Below are 23,540 nucleotides of genomic sequence, written 5' to 3'. Positions count from 1 at the left end.
GAGCTGCGTGGTGGGTGAGGCGGCGCGGCCGCGCAGGGAAAGCGGATGCCGGGCCGTTGGGCTGTGCTCAGGCCCGGTGGGGCTTTCTCCTAAGAGCAGTGGACCGTCATTGACAGATTTTAAGTAGGCTAGTGCGATGCTCTCGTAGATCACTTTTGTCTTGTAGAATGCTTAGAAACATTTAGAAGGCTCGGCAGGAGGTGATGTGATGAGTCAGAGTAGGGTGGCTGCGAGGTGTAGCAGTGTTCAATTTTCAAGTGATTTTCAGTCCCAGGTTTGTGGCTCAGTAGCCGTGTCACTTTGGATGACACACCCAAGGAAGTGAAACAATTTATCTAATCAATAGAAGCAGTGATGTACCGAACTCCCAGGACTGCTGTGTAGATCCAGTGAGATAACGTGTGCACAGTGTGCAGCATGGTCCCCAGCACAGAGTCAGTGCTGAGGGAGTGCCAGTGAGTACCTGGTAGGACAGGTGTGGGTGGTGGATCTCGTTGACTGAGGAAATTTGCCCCTGAAGGAGGGGTCTTGTCACATCTGTGAGTGATTGGCCTGAGCTGGGAGAGGCAGGGAGACCTTGCCCCAGACCAAGGGCCCTGGGCAGGATGGCTATGGGAGGAACACCGTGAAGTTAGCTCTTTGCAGGTGGAGTTGGAGGTGCCCTTGAGACATCTAAGTGCAGTGTCACAATCACAGAAGTGGTCTGGTCCCGGGCTGTGCATTTTCCTGCTGAGATATTGATCTCTGAACGCGAAGACATACTTTACAGGACAAGTGAATAGTAGTATCATCTCTCATCAAAGCTCACATCTCTTTATTCATCACTCACTTTGCTAATTGGGTACTTACAGAACACACTTCACTGTCCTCCCCTGGGCTCAGGCTCCACAGAAAAGAGCTGGTGAGTCTCCCTCTTTTCCAGAAGAAGACACACTTAGCTGGTAGACATCTATACCTCGCCAGACTTAGGATTTTAGGCTGTTGATTTAATTCTATTTTCTGTTGGTCATCTCCTGACAGGAGAGACGTTTTACCTCATGGTCAGGTTTCAATTAGCTGTTACTGAGAATTGCTGGTCTGATCCATAGTGTATTTATTCTATTAACTTTGTAGAGTACTTATCATTTTTCTGTCTTTGCTCTTTAATTTTGTTTGCCCCTTCAATTTTCTATCTTATTTGGGACCTTATTTTATTTTTTAATTAAAAAATGTCTATTAGCAGTTAACAAAACAAAAGCAAAGAAAAAATGCACATGATAGCTAAATTTAGAAAATATCTTGTGTGTTTTCTGTCTCAGCAATGGAGGGTTCTAGAAACTCATGAAAAGCTTCATTACATAAGTTCCTTTAAATTCTGATTAAGAAATAAAACCTTCCTTCCTCATCTTTCAAGCTGCACAGCTAATTGTCAAGAAAGTGAGGGGAAATTCTCAGAAGCCAAGACAAACCAGAAAGCAGGGATTCTGGGAGATACGTGAGCCTTAGAAGCCCTGGGGTGCCGGTTGGCTCCTGAACTGAGTTTCAGTTGCCCTGGCAGGAGGGCAGGAGGTGAGCCTGTGGCCTCTCACACTGGGAGTTGGATGGCTGTTCTTATATAAGGCCAAGCACATCCTGAGAATCCTGCTTTATAAAAGGTTGAATTAGAAAGAAAAGAATAAAAGCATTCCTCAAGGCAAGGAAGTAAGGAAAGTAAAATTTTTTGGAAGCGGGAAAAAATAACATATCCAAAGTAAGGATTTAGTTTAATGCTGTTCTGGCATGAGAGTGACCACAAACCCATGGCAGAAAATCACAGCTCCTCCCGGAAAGAGAAGGTGTGTTTTGAATGAATCAGTGGACAGCCATTCTGAAAAAGGCCTCCAGAGTCTTCTGGATCAAGATACTGGACTCAAACACCTCCCTTCCATGGTCTCATTTAAATAACCAGAAAGGTTTTAAAGGAAAGAAGCCATAATCATAGTTCTATTTATTGACATTACTTTATGCTAGGAATTCAAAGGTGACTATGGAGTTGTCTCCTCTTTTATGGACCTTACTTTCTATTTGACATAGTTGGGGAACTTGGTGGAGGGTGGTGTTAGTATGTTGCAATTAACCAGGAGAGGAGTTTAAGAAAGCAGTGAAGGGTTGGTGACATTTTTCGCTGAGGACAGTCCTGTTCAGTTGGCTTGTAATTACAGGCTCGTTGAGTTGTCACTGGAGGGAATTAATCTTAAGGAATTTGGACTTAACTCAGGCCTCTTCAGAATGGACAAGTGAACCTGGAGAAAGACAGTCAAATCTGTGCAGACATTGAAGTTCACTTCAACATGTGGTATCCATGAGCCAAAGATAGGACTAGTAGGCAGCACTTCTTGAGGACAGAGGAGTGGTTTTTAAGGTTCTTCAAGAATGAATCCCAAGGTACCGGGATGGCCAGTTGTCAAACTGTGACTTTGCTCTTTGGACGGTGTATCCACCAAGGGTATTGGCCGTTTATAAGTTTCCATTTCTCCTTAATACATGTCAGGTTATGAGGACGTGGGCATAAACGTTTCACACCTTGTCAAGGTGACTTTGGGTACCTGCCTAGAATCATGGGCACAGTTGCGGCTGCGTCATACATCTTGCCGCACATCCCGCTCCCCGGCTCCGTGATCACGGCAGAGTGGTTCCTTATTGAGCTGTCCATCTCCTCAAACATCGTAACCAAACAAAAGATTGGAGAGTATTAGCTTGGCTTTTTTCTTTTCTAACATTCCCTTCAAATTATGATGACTGATAGTGGACCCAGTTACGTTTGCAGATGATTTACAAGTAGGGCTGTCAGTACAAACCTTGTAATCCCCGCTGTGTGATCTAGAGAAGAAAGTTACACTCTTTCCAAATTGTTTTGATGCACTTATGTGGGAAAATGATGTATGTTTGAATATGTATTTCCTCTCTTACTCATTATGGCTAGAGATGAATATTTGTAGACATGGAATGAGTACTCTGTATTTGAACTGTATGGTCCCCTAAATTCTCCCCAGCTTTTTAAAGTCATCACTGGAGTGCTACCTCCAGAGTGCCGCAAAGCATCCAACACTGCCTGCTCTTCGGACACTGTAAGTTTCCAAGTTGGAGAAGGCTGCTGGCTGGTGAGGCATTCTCTCGCACATCTCTGGTTGGGTGATGTGAGCTGAGAACACAAGAATTGGCAGACAGTAACTAACCACGATCACGTCCATTTCTGGAACACTCATGGAGGATTTTACACCTATGCTAGTGGAATACGTTATTTCATTTAGTTTTCCCAAAAATCATAATTAGATTTTATCACCTGTATTAAAAAGGAAACTGTCAAAGCGAGTGACGTGCAGACTTTGGACTGGAACACGGGTCTTTCTGATCCCTGTCTCTGTTCCCTCCCCGGCCTATCCTTGCAAATGACCAGGAGACTCTTCCTCAGTCTTGAGTTTCCCTCTGATGTTACCGCTCTCTTTGTTTCTAAGAGAGGAAAACAAGTCTAAACTTACTTTCCAGTTGGAAATGGAATGGAGAGTTAACGTTGGAAGCCGGGAGAATCTGTCCTGTGATGAAGTGGTCTCCGAGCCACTTCCACTGGGATGTCACATCACTGTCTGGGCCCCTTGCTCAGCCTGTGCACAGGTGACAGCGCAGTTGTGCCGAGCAGTCCTCCCGGACAGGGCAGTGGGTTGGAAATGAGTTTGGGGATTTGGTTTCATTACACAAGTTCCTGAGGGCCTTGACCTGGCACTTCGAGTGGGAGCATTCCCTGTCCCACAGACTGTGCTCTGGGCCCGTGCAGACCTGACGTGGCCTCAGCCTGAGTCTCAGGGCCCGTGGTGATGAGGAGCATTTTAGCCCAGGGTCTGCCGGAGGCTCTGAGACTACTGGGCTGTGGGACTTTGTCCAGGATGATAATAATTCCTCCCCGAGTTTCAGATTTCCTTGCCTGTGAGCCAGGGTAGTAGTTGTTTCTGAGATGATTGTAATGATTCAGTAATGGGTGCAGCGTGTGCTGACAGGTAGCTGGGTGCTTTAGGAGCAGAAGTCGCAGTCACTCTGTCAGCCTCTCCCTGTGCGCTCTGTGCTTTGAGAAGTTGTGTGTTTGGTGAAAGTCCCGCCCAGACCCTAGGGTCTAGATGAACTGTTGTTCCTTTACTTTCCCTTCCTTTTCCTCTTTCCCTTCTCTGTGTCCCATGTTTAGGTAGCAGATTCCTCTATTTCAGGGAATACGGGCTTTTCTAGTAAAGGGACAGGTGGAATGCGGAGAGGTGGGGCCCAGAGGGGGTCTGGAGTGTCTGCACAGTGCTGCTTCCCTGCGTTTCTGCATCCGGTCCCATCAGTGCACTAAGTCAGCCTTCCTCTTCCTTCCTGTGTCATCGGGTCTCTGTTTTAAGGGAAAACCATTTTTATGGGTCTTTTTTCACTTACGTGTTTCATTCAGATGCTTGTTGCTTTTCTCCCTGTGCTTCAGCGTTCTGAGGAGAAAATTCAGCCGTGCAGCATCCTCTCCGAGCTCTACGAGTTGATCGGCTTCCACTGCAAGTCCACCTTCTTCAAGCGGGTGGCCCCCGTGCGGCACGCGGCCCCCGGCATCCCGGAGCCTGGCGGGAAGGCCTGCTCCCGACTCCTCCTGCAGACGCTTCCTGGCTACAGTCTGTCACTGGACTTGCAGGACTTCAGCAAATGTGTTGGAACTAAAACATTGCTTCAGCCCCATTAACCATGCCTGGTTTGGGCCCTGCTGTCCTGCCTCATCAGGGTGAATCTTGATTCATTTAGAACAGGGCTCAGCAGACTTTTCCTTTCAAGGGCTTGGGGGTAAATATTTCAGGGTCTGAAAACCTCTTGATCTCTGGTGCAGCTGCTCAGCTCTACTGTTTAGATGCCAGAACAGAGAGATAGTCCACACACCCATAGAGCTTTATTAACAGCGGTGGCTGGGGCTGGATTGGGTGTATGAACTGCAGTTTGCCCCCACAGCCTCCTCAATATTGACACCTGCACCAGAGTGTACATTTGTGACAATGGGTGAACCTACACTGACATGTCATCATCACCCATAGCCCATAGTTGACACTAGGATTTACACATTGTGTTGTGCACTCTGTGGGTTTGGACAGATGTACAATGACATGTATCCACCATCACAGCATCATACAGAGTCGTGTGTCTTAGTGACCTTAAAATGCTCCGTGCTGCACCTCATTCATTGCTCTTTCCCCTCTAGCCTCTGGCAGCCACTGATCTTTCAGTCTCTGTGTTTTTCCCTTTCCCAGAACACCATACAGTTGGAATCAGACAGTTGCTGAAACTTCCCAGATTGGCTTCTTTCACTTGGTAATATGCATTTAAGGTTCCTCCATGTCTTTCCATTCCTTGATAACTCATTTCATTTTAGCACCAAATAATAGTCCATTTTCTGGCGGGACCACAGTTTATTTATCCATTCACCTACTGAAGAAGAGCTTAGTTGCTTCTGAATCCTGTTGAGTATGAATAAAGCTGCTATTAACAACTGTATGCAGATTTGTGTGTGAACATAAGTTTCCATTTCATCGAGTAAACACCAAGGAGCACAGTTGCCGGATCATATGTTAGAATTACGTCTAGCTCTGTAAAAAATTGCCAGACCGTCTTCCAAAGTACCTGGGCCATTTTTCATTCCCACCAACAATGCATTATAATTTCTGGTGCTCCACATCCTCACCAGCATTCGGTGCTGTCAGTGTTCTGCATTTTGGCAGTTCTGACAGGTGTGCAGTGGTATCTCGCTGTTTCAGTCTGCATCCCCTTGATGACAGGTGCTGTGGAGCATCTTTCCAAAGGCTTCTTTGGCATCCAGATTTCTTCTTTGATGAGGTGTGTGTTCAGGCATTTTGCTCATTTTTTAATCAGGTTATTCATCCTTCTTGTTGAGTGTAAAGAAATTTTGTTATATTCTGGATTTCAGCCCTTTATCAGTGTGTCCCTGCCCTTCACGTTCAGTGCCAGAGTTGTCCTTTGGGTCTCAGTGGAGTGTCAGATCTTCAAAGAGATTCCCTGTCTTCCCTCAGCCTAAATACTGTCCTTGTATTTTTCACTTTCATTGACTCATTTTGTTCTTTTTAAATAGCATTTCCCATAATTTGTAAGTATATTAAAGAGAAAAGGGCAATGATTGAACACCGCCTGCCCCACCAGGCTGTGTGCCCTGTGAGAGCAGAGGCCCTGTCCCCACTCACCGTTTCCCATGACAGCACATGGCACATGTCCATGTAAAAGTGTGTAACGTGGGGCCAAACCTGATGAGCAGCTATGACGAAATGTGTTGTCTACCATTTATTGAGTAGACTTTGTTTCTGATCTTAATTATTAAATCATATGAATGAAACTAGGTTGTTTGGAAAAATAAAACAACAAAGCACACCTCAATGTGATTGGTAATTTCTACTTAGATTTCTGACCCAGGAGGGGATGTTCACCATCATTTTGTGGAGGAGGTTGGGAAGGTAAAGTAAGAGAGTGAGATCAAATAAAGTAAAAATGATAACAGTCACTTGGCTTTATTTTCACTGAAATAAAAGTTATTTTAAACCCTATCTCAGCTGTTGTTCTGTTGTTTTAAACATTTCTCATAGAATTAAATGGAAGCCCACTAAACCCTGAAAGGGAAACTGTGTGCTCAGGTCCTGAAAATTGTTTATGTCTATTTCTTGAGATACAAATTTCCCTGCTGGTTACAGAAATTCGAGGCGGGAACACACAGTGCACTGCATGTGTCTGCCGGCTTCACGGGCTGCTCAGTGTCAATTTCATTTTCTTGGGTTGCAGTTTAGGACGCATTTCCATGAGAAATATTGCTCAGCCATTTCCTGAATGAAGGATAGAATTTTCCACAGGAAATATTATGAATGAGAGTGACAAGGCACAAGGGTTTCCCATAAAGGAATAGTTGATGTAATAAACCCTCACTATGGTGAATATTTTTAATGAAAGCCAGTTGAAAATTTTATCACTAGGACAAATGGCACAAATAGGTCTGAAGAAAAAAGATTCAAATTTAAAAGACGAAGTGGTTTGAATCAAGTAGAAATTATGATTTCTAAACTATTTGTTGTAAGAACTTATACTCAGTCTTATCATAATTGCCGGTGGTAGGAAGTGGATCATTATTTATTTATTAAAAAAAAATCCACAAGGTGCAATTTGCACCATTCTTGATGCGGCAGTCCTGAGGTTAGTTAAGTTGGGACATTTAGGAAATTTAGCTAGGTTTTCTGGACATTGATTTCAGCCACTTTATCTTTACTACAATCTCTTCTTTTGTGTCGGCATATGGTCAATACATATATATGGGGAGGAAAAACCCCCAAATCGGTTTTACAGTGCAAACCGCAGGAACTTCAAACCGGCACTACGAAACAGACTGAGAAACCAGAGTAAGTGTTTCTCCTGCAAACCGTTCCCCTTGTGCTGGATGAACGAACGTCTCTCCACATGCTCAGTTCTGAGAGATAAGTGTGTGTGAAAGCCGTCCTTCACCTAGCTTGAAGGGAACACAAAGTTTCTTGTCAGTTGAAAAACGCCACTCCATACATATATATGGGGAGGAACAAATTCCAACATTCGGTTTTACAGGGCAAACCGCAGGAACCTCAAACCGGTACTAGGAAACAGACTGAGAAACCAGAATAAATGTTTCTCCTGCAACCCGTTCCCATTGTGGTGGATGAACGAACGTCTCTCCACATGCTCAGTTCTGAGAGATAAGCGTGTGTGAAAGCCGCCCTTCACCTAGGTTGAAGGGAACACATAGTTTCTTTTCAGTTGCAAACACCTTTCCATACATATATATGGTTAGGTACAAGCTCCAACTGGGTTTTACAGTGAAAACGGCAGGCACTTCAAATCGGCACTAGGAAATAGACTGAGAAACCAGAGTAAGGGTTTTTCCTGCAACCCGTTCCCTTTGTGCTGGATGAAAGAACGTCTCTCCACATGCTCACTTCTGAGAGATAAGTGTGTCTGAAAGTCGTCCTTCACCTAGATTGAAGGGAACACAAAGTTTCTTTTCAGTTGCAAACTCCAATCCGTACATATATATGGGGAGGTACAAGCTCCAACTCGGTTTTACAGTGAAAACGGCAGGCACTTCAAACCGGCACTAGGAAACAGACTGAGAAAAAAGAGTAAGGGTTTCTTCTGCAACCCGTTCCCATTGTGCAGGATGAACGAACTTCTCTCCACATGCACAGTTCTGAGAGATAAGTGTGTGTGAAAGCCGTCCTTCAACTAGCTTGAAGGGAACACAAAGTTTCTTTTCAGTTGCAAACTCCACTCCATACATATATATGGGGATGTACAAGCTCCAACTCGGTTTTAGAGTGAAAACGGCAGGCACTTCAAACCGGCACTAGGAAACAGACTGAGAAACCAGAGTAAGGGTTTCCTCTGCAACCCGTTCCCTTTGTGCTGTATGAACGAACGTCTCTCCACATGCTCAGTTCTGGGAGATAAGTGTGTGTGAAAGTCGTCCTTCACCCTGCTTGAAGGGAACACAAAGTTTATTTTCAGTTGCAAATTCCACTCCATACATATATTTGGGGAGGTACAAGCTCCAACTCGGTTTTACAGTGAAAACGGCAGGCACTTCAAACCGGCACTAGGAAACAGACTGAGAAACCAGAGTAAGGGTTTCTCCTGCAAACCGTTCCCTTAGTGCTGGATGAACGAACGTCTCTCCACATGCTCAGTTCTGAGAGATATGTGTGTGTGAAAGCCGTCCTTCACCTAGCTTCAAGGGAACACAAAGTTTCTTTTCAGTTGTAAACTCCACTCCATACAAATATATGGGGAGGTACAAGCTCCAACTCGGTTTTACAGTGAAAAAGGCAGGCACTTCAAACCGGCACTAGGAAACAGACTGAGAAACCAGAGACAGTGTTTTTCCTGCAACCCGTTCCCTTTCTGCTGGATGAACGAACTTCTCTCCACATGCTCAGTTCTGAGAGATAAGTGTGTGTGAAAGCCGTCCTACACCCTGCTTGAAGGGAACACAAAGTTTCTTTTCAGTTGCATACACCACTCCATATATATATATGGGGAGTTACAAGCTCCAAATCGGTTTTACAGTGAAAAAGGCAGGCAGTTCAAACCGGCACTAGGAAACACACTGAGAAACGAGAGAAAAGGTTTCTCCTGCAACCCGTTCCCTTTGTGCTGGATGAACGAACGTCTCTCCACATGCTCAGTTCTGAGAGATAAGTGTGTGTGAAAGCCGTCCTTTAACTATCTTGAAGGGAACACAAAGTTTCTTTTCAGTTGCAAACACCACTCCATACATATATATGGGGAGGTACAAGCTCCAACTCTGTTTTACAGTGAAAACGGCAGGCACATCATACCGGCACTTGGAAACAGACTGAGAAACCAGAGTAAGGGTTTCTCCTGCAACCCGTTCCCTTTGTGCTGGATGAACGAACGTCTCTCCACATGCTCAGTTCTGAGAGATAAGTGTGTTTGAAAGCCGTCCATCACCTAGCTTGATGGGAACACAAAGTTTCTTTTCAGTTGCAAACTCCACTAGATACATATATATGGGGATGTACAAGCTCCAACTCGGTTTTACAGTGAAAACGGCAGGCACTTCAAACCGGCACTAGGAAACAGACTGAGAAACCAGAGTATGTGTTACTCCTGAAACCCGTTCCCTTTGTGCTGGATGAATGAACGTCTCTCCACATGCTCAGTTCTGAGAGATAATTGTGTGTGAAAGCCGTCCTTCACCTATCTTGAAGGGAACACTTAGTTTCTTTTCAGTTGCATACTCCACTCCATACATATATATGGGAGGTACAAGCTCCAAATCGGTTTTACAGTGAAAACGGCAGGCTCTTCAAACCGGCACTAGGAAACAGACTGAGAAACCAGAGTAAGGGTTTCTCCTGCAACCCGTTCCCATTGTGCTGGATGTACGAACGTCTCTCCACATGCTCAGTTCTGAGAGATATGTGTGTATGAAAGCCGTCTTTAACCAAGCTTGAAGGGAACACAAAGTTCCTTTTCAGTTGCAAACTCCACTCCATACATATATATGGGGAGGTACAAGCTCAAACTCGGTTTTACAGTGAAAACTGCAGGCACTTCAAACCGGCACTAGGAAACAGACTGAGAAACCAGAGTAAGGGTTTCTCCTGCAACCCGTTCCCATTGTGCTGGATGAACGAACGTCTTTCCACATGCTCAGTTCTGAGAGATAAGTGTGTGTGAAAGCCGTCATTCACCTAGCTTGAAGGGAACACAAAGTTTCTTTTCAGTTGCAAATACCACTCCATACATATATATGGGGTGGTACAAGCTCCAACTCGGTTTTACAGTGAAAACGGCAGGCACTTCAAACCGGCACTAGGAAACAGACTGAGAAACCAGAGTAAGGGTTTCCCCTGCAACCCGCTCCCTTTGTGCTGGATGAACGAACGTCTCTCCACATGCTCAGTTCTGAGAGATAAGTGTGTGTGAAAGCCGTCCTTCAACTAGCTTGAAGTGAACACAAAGTTTCTTTTCAGTTGCAAACACCACTCCATACATATATATGTGGAGGTAGAAGCTCCAACACGGTTTTACAGTGAAAACGGCAGGCACTTCAAACCGGCACTAGGGAACAGACTGAGAAACCAGAGTAAGGATTTCTCCTGCAACCCGTTCCCTTAGTGCTAGATGAATGAGCGTCTCTCCACATGCTCAGTTCTGAGAGATAAGAGTGTGTGAAAGCCGTCCTTCACCTAGCTTGAAGGAAACACAAAGTTTCTTTTCAGTTGCAAACTCCACTCCATAAATATATATGGGGAGGTACAAGCTCCAACTCGGTTTTACAGTGAAAACTACAGGCACTTTAAACCGGCACTAGGAAACAGACTGAGAATACAGAGTAAGGGTTTCTCCTGCAACCCGTTCCCTTTGTGTTGGATGAACAAACGTCTCTCCACATGCTCAGTTCTGAGAGATAAGTGTGTGTGAAAGCCATCCTTCACCTACCTTGAAGGGAACACAAAGTTTCTTTTCAGTTGCAAACTCCACTCCATACATATATATGGGGAGGTACAAGCTCCAACTCGGTTTTACAGTGAAAACGGCAGGCACTTCAAACCGGTACTAGGAAACAGACTGAGAAACCAGAGTCAGTGTTTCTCTTGCAACCCGTTCCCTTTGTGCTGGATGAACGAACGTCTCTCCACATGCTCAGATCTGAGAGTTAAGTGTGTGTGAAAACCGTCCTTCAACAAGCTTGAAGGGAACACAAAGTTTCTTTTCAGTTGCAAACTCCACTTCATACATATATATGGGGAGGTACAAGCTCCAACTCGGTTTTACAGTGAAAACGGAAGGCACATCAAACGGGCAGTTGGAAACAGACTGAGAAACCAGAGTAAGGGTTTCTCCTGCAACCCGTTCCCTTAGTGCTGGATGAACGAACGTCTCTTCACATGCTCAGTTCTGAGAGAAAAGTGTGTGTGAAAGCCGTCCTCCACCTATCTTGAATGGAACACGAAGTATCTTTTCAATTGCAAACTCCACTCCATACATATATATGCGGTGGTACATGCTCCAATACGGTTTTACAATGAAAACGGCAGGCACTTCAAACCGGCACTAGGAAACAGACTGAGAAACCAGAGTAAGGGTTTCTCCTGCAACCCGTTCCTTTTGTGCTGGATGAACGATCGTCTCTCCACATGCTCAGTTCTGAGAGATAAGTGTGTGTGAAAGCCGTCCTTCACCTAGCTTGAAGGGAACACAAAGTTTCTTTTCAGTTGCAAACTCCACTCCATACATATATATGGGGAGGTACAAGCTCCAACTCGGTTTTACAGTGAAAACGGCAGGCACTTCAAACCGGCACTAGGAAACAGACTGAGAAACCAGAGTCAGTGTTTCTCCTGCAACCCGTTCCCTTTGTGCTGGATGAACGATCGTCTCTCCACATGCTCAGTTCTGAGAGATAAGTGTGTTTGAAAGCCGTCCTTCACCTAGCTTGAAGGGAACACAAAGTTTCTTTTCAGTTGCAAACTCCACTCCATACATATATATGGGGAGGTACAAGCTCCAACTCCGTTTTACAGTGAAAACGGCAGGCACTTCAAACCGGCACTAGGAAACAGACTGAGAATGCAGAGTAAGGGTTTCGCCTGCAACCCGTTCCCTTTGTGTTGGATGAACGAACGTCTCTCCACATGCTCAGTTCTGAGAGATAAGTGTGTGTGAAAGCCGACCTTTAACTATCTTGAAGGGAACACAAAGTTTCTTTTCAGTTGCAATCTCCACTCCATACAGATATATGTGGGGAGGTACAAGCTCCAACTCGGTTTTACAGTGAAAACGGCAGGCACTTCAAAGCGGCACTAGGAAACATACTGAGAAACCAGATTAAGGGTTTCTCCTGCAACCCGTTCCCTTTGTGCTGGATGAACGAACGTCTCTCCACATGCTCAGTTCTGAGAGAAAAGTGTGTGTGAAAGCCGTACTTCACCTAGCTTGAAGGGAACACAAAGTTTCTTTTCAGTTGCAAACACCACTCCATACATATATATGGGGAGGTACAAGCTCCAACACGGTTTTACAGTGAAAATGGCAGGCACTTCAAACCGGCACTAGGAAACAGACTGAGAAACCAGAGTCAGTGTTTCCCCTGCATCCCGTTCCCTTTGTGCTGCATGAACGAATGTCTCTCCAAATGCTCAGTTCTGAGAGATATTTGTGTGTGAAAGCCGTCCTTCACCTATCTTGAAGGGAACACTTAGTTTCTTTTCAGTTGCATACTCCACTCCATACATATATATGGGAGGTACAAGCTCCAAATCGGTTTTACAATGAAAACGGCAGGCTCTTCAAACCGGCACTAGGAAACAGACTGAGAAACCAGAGTAAGGGTTTCTCCTGCAACCCGTTCCCATTGTGCTGGATGTACGAACGTCTCTCCACATGCTCAGTTCTGAGAGATATGTGTGTATGAATGCCGTCTTTAACCAAGCTTGAAGGGAACACAAAGTTCCTTTTCATTTGCAAACTCCACTCCATACATATATATGGGGAGGTACAAGCTCCAACTCCGTTTTACAGTGAAAACGGCAGGCACTTCAAACCGGCACTAGGAAACAGACTGAGAAACCAGAGAAAGGGTTTCTCCTGCAACCCGTTCCCTTTGTGCTGGATGAACGAACGTCTCTCCACATGCTCAGTTCTGAGAGAAAAGTGTGGGTGAAAGCCGTCATTCACCTAGCTTGAAGGGAACACAAAGTTTCTTTTCAGTTGCAAATACCACTCCATACATATATATGGGGTGGTACAAGCTCCAACTCGGTTTTACAGTGAAAACGGCAGGCACTTCAAATCGGCACTAGGAAACAGACTGAGAAACCAGAGTAAGGGTTTCCCCTGCACCCCGCTCCCTTTGTGCTGGATGAACGAACGTCTTTCCACATGCTCAGTTCTGAGAGATAAGTGTGTGTGAAAGCCGTCCTTCACCTAGCTTGAAGTGAACACAAAGTTTCTTTTCAGTTGCAAACACCACTCCATACATATATATGTGGAGGTAGAAGCTCCAACTCGGTTTTACAGTGAAAACGGCAGGCACTTCAAACCGGTACTAGGAAACAGACTGAGAAACCAGAGTAAGGATTTCTCCTGCAACCCGTTCCCTTAGTGCTAGATGAACGAACGTCTCTCCACATGCTCAGTTCTGAGAGATAAGAGTGTGTGAAAGCCGTCCTTCACCTAGCTTGAAGGAAACACAAAGTTTCTTTTCAGTTGCAAACTCCATTCCATAAATATATATGGGGAGGTACAAGCTCCAACTCGGTTTTACAGTGAAAACTACAGGCACTTTAAACCGGCACTAGGAAACAGACTGAGAATACAGAGTAAGGGTTTCTCCTGCAACCCGTTCCCTTTGTGTTGGATGAACAAACGTCTCTCCACATGCTCAGTTCTGAGAGATAAGTGTGTGTGAAAGCCATCCTTCACCTACCTTGAAGGGAACACAAAGTTTCTTTTCAGTTGCAAACTCCACTCCATACATATATATGGGGAGGTACAAGCTCCAACTCGGTTTTACAGTGAAAACGGCAGGCACTTCAAACCGGTACTAGGAAACAGACTGAGAAACCAGAGTCAGTGTTTCTCTTGCAACCCGTTCCCTTTGTGCTGGATGAACGAACGTCTCTCCACATGCTCAGATCTGAGAGTTAAGTGTGTGTGAAAGCCGTCCTTCAACAAGCTTGAAGGGAACACAAAGTTTCTTTTCAATTGCAAACTCCACTCCATACATATATATGGGGAGGTACAAGCTCCAACTCGGTTTTACAGTGAAAACGGAAGGCACATCAAACGGGCAGTTGGAAACAGACTGAGAAACCAGAGTAAGGGTTTCTCCTGCAAACCTTTCCCTTAGTGCTGGATGAACGAACGTCTCTTCACATGCTCAGTTCTGAGAGAAAAGTGTGTGTGAAAGCTGTCCTTCACCTATCTTGAAGGGAACACAAAGTAACTTTTCAGTTGCAAACTCCACTCCATACATATATATGCGGTGGTACATGCTCCAACACGGTTCTACAATGAAAACTGCAGGCACTTCAAACCGGCACTAGGAAACAGACTGAGAAACCAGAGTAATGGTTTCTCCTGCAACCCGTTCCCTTTGTGCTGGATGAACGATCGTCTCTCAACATGCTCAGTTCTGAGAGATAAGTGTGTGTGAAAGCCGTCCTTCACCTAGCTTGAAGGGAACACAAAGTTTCTTTTCAGTTGCAAACTCCACTCCATACATATATATGGGGAGGTACAAGCTCCAACTCGGTTTTACAGTGAAAACGGCAGGCACTTCAAACCGGCACTAGGAAACAGACTGAGAAACCAGAGTCAGTGTTTCTCCTGCAACCCGTTCCCTTTGTGCTGGATGAACGATCGTCTCTCCACATGCTCAGTTCTGAGAGATAAGTGTGTTTGAAAGCCGTCCTTCACCTAGCTTGAAGGGAACACAAAGTTTCTTTTCAGTTGCAAACTCCACTCCATACATATATATGGGGATGTACAAGCTCCAACTCGGTTTTACAGTGAAAACGGCATGCACTTCAAACCGGCACTAGGAAACAGACTGAGAAACAAGAGTAAGTGTTACTCCTGAAACCCGTTCCCTTTGTGCTGGATGAATGAACGTCTCTCCACATGCTCAGTTCTGAGAGATAATTGTGTGTGAAAGCCGTCCTTCACCTATCTTGAAGGAACACAAAGTTTCTTTTAAGTTGCATATTCCACTCCATACATATATATGGGAGGTACAAGCTCCAAATCGGTTTTACAGTGAAAACGGCAGGCTCTTCAAACCGGCACTAGGAAACAGACTGAGAAACCAGAGTAAGGGTTTCTCCTGCAACCCGTTCCCATTGTGCTGGATGTACGAACGTCTCTCCACATGCTCAGTTCTGAGAGATATGTGTGTGTGAAAGCCGTCCTTCACCTAGCTTGAAGGGAACACAAAGTTTCTTTTCAGTTGCAAACTCCACTCCATACATATATATGGGGAGGTACAAGCTCCAACTCGGTATTACAGTGAAAACGGCAGGCACTTCAAACCGGCAATAGGAAACAGACTGAGAAACCAGAGTCAGTGTTTCCCCAGCATCCCGTTCCATTTGTGCTGCATGAACGAACGTCCCTCCACATGCTCAGTTCTAAGAGTTAAGTGTGTGTGAAAGCCGTCCTTCACCTAGCTTGAAGGGAACACAAAAATTCTTTTCAGTTGCAAACCCCACTCCATACATATATATGGGGAGGTACAAGCTCCAACTCGGTTTTACAGTGAAAACGGCAGGCACTTCAAACAGGCACTAGGAAACAGACTGAGAAACCACAGAAAGGGTTGCTCCTGCAACCCGTTCCCTTTGTGCTGGATGAACGAACGTCTCTCCACATGCTCAGTTCTGAGAGATAAGTGTGTGTGAAAGCCGTCCTTCACCTAGCTTGAAGGGAACACAATGTTTCTTTTCAGTTGCAAACACCACTCTATACATATATATGGGGAGGTACAAGCTCCAACTCGGTTTTAAAGTGAGTACGGCAGGTACTTCAAACCGGCACTAGGAAAGAGACTGAGAAACCAGAGTCAGTGTTTCCCCTGCATCCCGTTCCCTTTGTGCTGCATGAACGAACGTCTCTCCACATGCTCAGTTCTGAGAGATAAGAGTGTGTGAAAGCCGTCCTTCACCTAGCTTGAAGGGAACACAAAGTTTCTTTTCAGTTGCAAACTCCACTCCGTACATATATATGAGGAGGTACAAGCTCCAACTCGGGTTTACAGTGAAAACGGCAGGCACTTCAAACCGGCACTAGGAAACAGACTGAGAAACCAGAGTCAGTGTTTCTCCTGCAACCCGATTTCTTTGTGCTGGATGAACGATCGTCTCTCCACATGCTCAGTTCTGAGAGATAAGTGTGTGTGAAAGTCGTCCTTCACCCTGCTTGAAGGGAACACAAAGTTTCTTTTCAGTTGCAAAATCCACTCCATACATATATATGGGGAGGTAGAAGCTCCAACACGGTTTTACAGTGAAAACGGCAGGCAATTCAAACCGGCACTAGGAAACAGACTGAGAAACCAGAGTCAGTGTTTCCCCTGCATCCAGTTCCCTTTGTGCTGCATGAACGAACGTCTCTCCACATGCTCAGTTCTGAGAGATATGTGTGGGTGAAAGCCGTCCTTCACCTAGCTTGAAGGGAACACAAAGTTTCTTTTCAGTTGCAAACAACACTCCATACATATATATCGGGAGGTACAAGCTCCAACTCGTTTTTACAGTGAAAACGGCAGGCACTTCAAACCGGCACTAGGAAACAGACTGAGAAAACAGAGTCAGTGATTACCCTGCAACCCGTTCCCTTTGTGCTGGATGAACGAACGTTTCTCCACATGCTCATTTCTGAGAGATAAGTGTGTGTGAAAGCCGTCCTTTAACTATCTTGAAGGGAACACAAAGTTTCTTTTCAGTTGCAAACACCACTCCTTACATATATATGGGGAGGTACAAGTTCCAACTAGGTTTTACAGTGAAAACGGCAGGCACATCAAACCGGCACTTGGAAACAGACTGAGAAACCAGAGAAAGGGTTTCTCCTGCAACCCGTTCCCTTTGTGCTGGATGAACGAACGTCTCTCCACATGCTCAGTTCTGAGAGATAAGTGTGTGTGAAAGCCGTCCTTCACCTATCTTGTAGGAAACACAAAGTATCTTTTCAGTTGCAAACTCCACTCCATACATATATATGCGGTGGTACAAGCTCCAACTTGGTTTTACAGTGAAAACAGCAGGCACTTCAAAGCGGAACTAGGAAACAGACTGAGAAACCAGAGTCAATGTTTCCCCTGCATTCCGTTCCCTTTGTGCTGCATGAACGAACGTCTCTCCACAGGCTCAGTTGTGAGAGTTAAGTGTGTGTGAAAGCCGTCCTTCACCTAGCTTGAAGGGAACACAAAGATTCTTTTCAGTTGCAAACCCCACTCCATACAAATATATGGGGTGGTACAAGCTCCAAATCTGTTTTACAGTGAAAACGGCAGGCACTTCAAACCGGCAGTAGGAAACAGTCTGAGAAACCAGAGTCAGTGTTTCTCCTGCAACCCTTTCCCTTTGTGCTGGATGAACGAACGTCTCTCCACATGCTCAGTTCTGAGAGATAAGTGTGTGTGAAAGCCGTCCTTTAACTATCTTGAAGGGAACACAAAGTTTCTTTTCAGTTGCAAACACCACTCCATACATATATATGGGGAGGTACAAGCTCCAACACTGTTTTACAGTGAAAACGGCAGGCACATCATACCGGCACTTGGAAACAGACTGAGAAACCAGAGTAAGGGTTTCTCCTGCAACCCGTTCCCTTTGTGCTGAATGAACGAACGTCTCTCCACATGCTCAGTTCTGAGAGAAAAGTGTGTGTGAAATCCGTCCTTCACCTAGCTTGAAGGGAACACAAAGTTTCTTTTCAGTTGCAAACTCCACTCCATACGTATATATGCGGTGGTACAAGCTCCAACACGGTTTTACAGTGAAAACGGCAGGCGCTTCAAACCGGCACTAGGAAACAGAATGAGAAACCAGAGTAAGGGTTTCTCATGCATCCTGTTTCCTTTTTGCTGCATGAACGATCGTCTCTCCACATGCTCAGTTCTGAGAGATAAGTGTGTGTGAAAGCCGTCCTTCACATAGCTTGAAGGGAACACAAAGATTCTTTTCAGTTGCAAACCCCACTCCATAAATATATATGGGGAGGTACAAGCTCCAACTCGGTTTTACAGTGAAAACGGCAGACACTTCAAACCGGCACTAGGAAACAGACTGAGAAACCTCAGTAAGGGTTTCTCCTGCAACCCGTTCCCTTTGTGCTGGATGAACGAACGTCTCTCCACATGCTCATTTCTGAGAGATAAGTGGGTGTGAAACATGTCCTTCAGCTAGCTTGAAGGGAACACAAAGTTTCTTTTCAGTTGCAAACTCCACTCCATACATATATATGGGGAGGTACAACCACCAACTCGGTTTTACAGTGAAAACGGGAGGCACTTCAAACGGGCACTAGGAAACAGACTGAGAAACCAGAGTAAGGGTTTCTCCTGCAAACCGTTCCCTTTGTGCTGGATGAACGAACGTCTCTCCACATGCTCAGTTCTGAGAGATAACTGTGTGTGAAAGCCATTCTTCAACTAACTTGAAGGGAACACAAAGTTTCTTTTCAGTTGCAAACTCCACTCCATATATATATATGGGGAGGTACAAGCTCCAACTCGGTTTTACAGTGAAAAAGGCAGGCACTTCAAACCGGCACTAGGAAACAGACTGAGAAACCTGAGTCAGTGTTTTTCCTGCAACCGGTTCCCTTTGTGCTGCATGAACGAACTTCTCTCCACATGCTCAGTTCTGAGAGATAATTGTGTGTGAAAGCGCTCCTAAATCCTGCTTGAAGGGAACACAAAGTTTCTTTTCAGTTGCAAAATCCACTCCATACATATATATGGGGAGGTAGAAGCTCCAACACGGTTTTACAGTGAAAACGGTAGGCACTTCAAACCGGCACTAGGAAACAGACTGAGAAACCAGAGTCAGTGTTTCCCCTGCATCCAGTTCCCTTTGTGCTGCATGAACGAACGTCTCTCCACATGCTCAGTTCTGAGAGATATGTCTGGGTGAAAGCCGTCCTTCACCTAGCTTGAAGGGAACACAAAGTTTCTTTTCAGTTGCAAACACCACTCCAAACATATATATCGGGAGGTACAAGCTCCAACTCGTTTTACAGTGAAAACGGCAGGCACTTCAAACCGGCACTAGGAAACAGACTGAGAAACCAGAGTCAGTGTTTCCCCTGCATTCCGTTCCCTTTGTGCTGCATGAACGAACGTCTCTCCACAGGCTCAGTTGTGAGAGTTAAGTGTGTGTGAAAGCCGTCCTTCACCTAGCTTGAAGGGAACACAAAGATTCTTTTCAGTTGCAAACCCCACTTCATACAAATATATGGGGAGGTACAAGCTCCAACTCGGTTTTACAGTGAAAACGGGAGGCACTTCAAACCGGCACTAGGAAACAGACTGAGAAACCACAGTAAGGGATTCTCCTGCAACCCGTTCCCTTTGTGCTGGATGAACGAACGTCTCTCCACATGCTCAGTTCTGAGAGATAAGTGTGTGTGAAAGCCGTCCTTCACTTAGCTTGAAGGGAACACAAAGTTTCTTTTCAGTTGCAAACTCCACTCCATACATATATATGGGGAGGTACAAGCTCCAACACTGTTTTACAGTGAAAACGGCAGGCACTTCAAACCGGCACTAGGAAACAGACTGAGAAACCAGAGTCAGTGTTTCCCCTGCATCCCGTTCCCTTTGTGCTGCATGAACGAACGTCTCACCACATGCTCAGTTCTGAGAGATAAGTGTGTGTGAAAGCCGTCCTTCACCTAGCTTGAAGAGAACACAAAGTTTCTTTTCAGTTGCAAACACCACTCCATACATATATATGGGGAGGTACAAGCTCCAACTCGGTTTTACAGTGAAAATGGCAGGCACTTCAAACCGGCACTAGGAAACATACTGAGAAACCAGAGTCAGTGTTTCTCCTGCAACCCGTTCCCTTTGTGCTGGATGAACGAACGTCTCTCCACATGCTCAGTTCGGAGAGATAATTGTGTGTGAAAGCCGTCCTTCAACTATCTTGAAGGGAACACAAAGTTTCTTTTCAGTTGCAAACTCCACTCCATACATATATATGGGGAGGTACAAGCTCCAACACGGTTTTACAGTGAAAACGGCAGGCACTTCAAAACGGCACTTGGAAACAGACTGAGAATACAGAGTAAGGGTTTCTCCTGCAACACGTTCCCTTTGTGCTGGATGAACGAACGTCTCTCCACATGCTCAGTTCTGAGAGATAAGTGTGTGTGAAAGCCGTCCTTCACCTAGCTTGAAGGGAACACAAAGTTTCTTTTCAGTTGCAAGCTCCACTCCATACATATATATGCGGTGGTACAATCTCCAATTCGGTTTTACAGTGAAAACGGCAGGCACTTCAAACCGGCACTAGGAAACAGACTGAGAGACCAGAGTCAGTGTTTCTCCTGCAACAAGTTTCCTTTGTGCTGGATGAACGAACGTCTCTCCACATGCTCAGTTCTGAGAGATAGGTGTGTGTGAAAGTCGTCCTACACCCTGCTTGAAGGGAACACAAAGTTTCTTTTCAGTTGCAAATTCCACTCCATACATATATATGGGGAGGTACAAGCTCCAACTCGGTTTTACAGTGAAAACGGCAGGCACTTCAAACCGGCACTAGGAAACAGACTGAGAAACCACAGTAAGGGTTTCTCCTGCAACCCGTTCCCTTTTTGCTGGATGAACGAACGTCTCTCCACATGCTCAGTTCTGAGAGATAAGTGTGTGTGAAAGCCGTCCTTCACCTAGCTTGAAGGGAACACAAAGTTTCTTTTCAGTAGCAAACTACACTCCATACATATATATGCGGTTGTACAAGCTCCAACTCGGTTTTACAGTGAAAACGGCAGGCACTTCAAACCGGCACTAGGAAACAGACTGAGAAACCAGAGTCAGTGTTTCACCTGCAACACGTTTCCTTTGTGCTGGATGAACGATCGTCTCTCCACATGCTCAGCTCTGAGAGATAAGTGTGTGTGAAAGTCGTCCTTCAGCCTGCTTGAAGGGAACACAAAGTTTCTTTTCAGTTGCAAATTCCACTCCATACATATATATGGGGAGGTACAAGCTCCAACTCGGTTTTACAGTGAAAACGGCAGGCACTTCATACCGGCACTAGGAAACAGACTGAGAAACCAGAGTCAGTGTTTCCCCTGCATCCCGTTCCCTTTGTGCTGCATGAAAGAACGTCTCTCCACATGCTCAGTTCTGAGAGATAAGTGTGGGTGAAAGCCGTCCTTCACCTAGCTTGAAGGGAACACAAAATTTCTTTTCAGTTGCAAAACCCACTCCATACATATATATGGGGAGGTACAAGCTCCAACTCGGTTTTACAGTGAAAACAGCAGGCACTGCCAACCGGCACTAGGAAACAGACTGAGAAACCACAGTAAGGGTTTCTCCTGCAACCCGTTCCCTTTGTGCTGGATGAACGAACGTCTCTCCACATGCTCAGTTCTGAGAGATAAGTGTGTGTGAAAGCCGTCCTTCACTTAGCTTGAAGGGAACACAAAGTTTCTTTTCAGTTGCAAACCCCACTCCATACATATATATGGGGAGGTACAAGCTCCAACTCGGTTTTACAGTGAAAACGGCAGGTACTTCAAACCGGCACTAGGAAACAGACTGAGAAACCAGAGTAAGGGTTTCTCCTGCAACCCGTTCCCTTTGTGCTGGATGAACGAACGTCTCTCCACAGGCTCAGTTCTGAGAGATATGTGTGTGTGTAAGCCGTCCTTCAACTAGCTTGAAGGGAACACAAAGTTTCTTTTCAGTTGCAAACTCCACTCCATACATATATATGGGGAGGTACAAGCTCCAACTCGGTTTTACAGTGTAAACGGCAGGCACTTCAAACCGGGACTAGGAAACAGACTGAGAAACCAGAGTCAGTGTTTCTCCTGCAACCCGTTCCCTTTGTTCTGGATGAACGAACGTCTCTCCACATGCTCAGTTCTGAGAGATAAGTGTGGGTGAAAGCCGTCCTTCAACTAGCTTGAAGGGGACACAAAGTTTCTTTTCAGTTGCAAACTCCACTCCATACATATATATGGGGAGGTACAAGCTCCAACTCGGTTTTACAGTGTAAACGGCAGGCGCTTCAAACCGGCACTAGGAAACAGACTGAGAAACCAGTGTCAGTTTTTCTCATGCAACCCGTACCCTTTGTGCTGGATGAACGAACGTCTCTCCACATGCTCAGTTCTGAGAGATAAGTGTGTGTGAAAGCCGTACTTCACCTAGCTTGAAGGGAACACAAAGTTTCTTTTCAGTTGCAAACTCCAATCCATACATATATATGGGGAGGTACAAGCTCCAACTCGGGTTTACAGTGAAAACGGCAGGCACTTCAAACCGGCACTAGGAAACAGACTGAGAAACCAGAGTCTGTGTTTCTCCTGCAACCCGTTCCATATTTGCTGGATGAACGAAAGTCTCTCCACATGCTCAGTTCTGAGAGATAAGTGTGTGTGAAAGCCGTACTTCAACTAGCTTGAAGGGAACAGAAAGTTTCTTTTCAGTTGCAAACTCCACTCCATACATATATATGGGGAGGTACAAGCTCCAACTCGGTTTTACAGTGAAAACGGCAGGTACTTCAAACCGGCACTAGGAAACAGACTGAGAAACCAGAGTCATTGTTTCCCCTGCATCCCGTTCCTTTGTGCTGCATGAACGAACGTCTCTCCACATGCTCAGTTCTGAGTGATAAGTGTGTGTGAAAGCCGACCTTCACCTAGCTTGAAGGGAACACAGAGTTTCTCTTCAGTTGCAAACTCCACTCCATACATATATATGGGGTGGTACAAGCTCCAACTCGGTTTTACAGTGAAAACGGCAGGCACTGCAAACCGGCACTTGGAAACAGACTGAGAAACCAGAGTAAGGGTTTCTCCTGCAACACGTTCCTTTGTGCTGGATGAACGAAATTCTCTCCACATGCTCAGTTCTGAGAGATAATTGTGTGTGAAAGCCATCCTTCAACTATCTTGAAGGGAACACAATGTTTCTTTTCAGTTGCAAACTCCACTCCATACATATATATGGGGAGGTACAAGCTATAACTCGGTTTTACAGTGAAAACGGCAGGCACTTCATACCGACACTAGGAAACAGACTGAGAAACCCGAGTCAGTGTTTCCCCTGCAAACCGTTCCCTTTGTGCTAGATGAACGAACGTCTCTCCACATGCTCAGTTCGGAGAGAAAAGTGTGTGTGAAAGTCGTCCTTCACCTAACTTGAAGGGAACACAAAGTTTCTTTTCAGTTGCAAACTCCACTCCATAAATATATATGGGGAGGCACAAGCTCCAACTCGGTTTTACAGT

The 23,540-nt window shown here is 45.4% G+C and overlaps 1 protein-coding gene across 3 annotated transcripts in view; it reads left to right on the top strand.

Annotated features, from left to right (window-relative positions):
* LOC140691493 (uncharacterized) overlaps positions 1 to 4,897 on the top strand; it is a 194,019-nt gene extending 189,122 nt beyond the window's left edge. Inside the window, exon 3 of one of the 3 annotated variants that reach the window (XR_012067191.1) lies at positions 4,463 to 4,736. Coding sequence is in view for 1 of the 3 variants with exons in the window: in XM_072955138.1 (XP_072811239.1) it covers positions 4,463 to 4,711 (249 nt within the window). In the remaining 2 variants the exon portion in view is untranslated. Of the gene's footprint in view, positions 1 to 4,462 lie in introns of all 3 variants that reach the window. The other 2 variants (XR_012067189.1, XM_072955138.1) reach the window with 2 other exon arrangements.
* Positions 4,898 to 23,540: the final 18,643 nt, after the last annotated feature.

Source organism: Vicugna pacos, chromosome 35 (assembly GCF_048564905.1).
Source record: "Vicugna pacos chromosome 35, VicPac4, whole genome shotgun sequence".
Lineage (NCBI taxonomy): Eukaryota > Metazoa > Chordata > Mammalia > Artiodactyla > Camelidae > Vicugna > Vicugna pacos.
The sequence above is the reverse complement of the archived record's forward strand: the minus strand, read 5'-3'. Positions and strand labels throughout refer to the sequence as shown.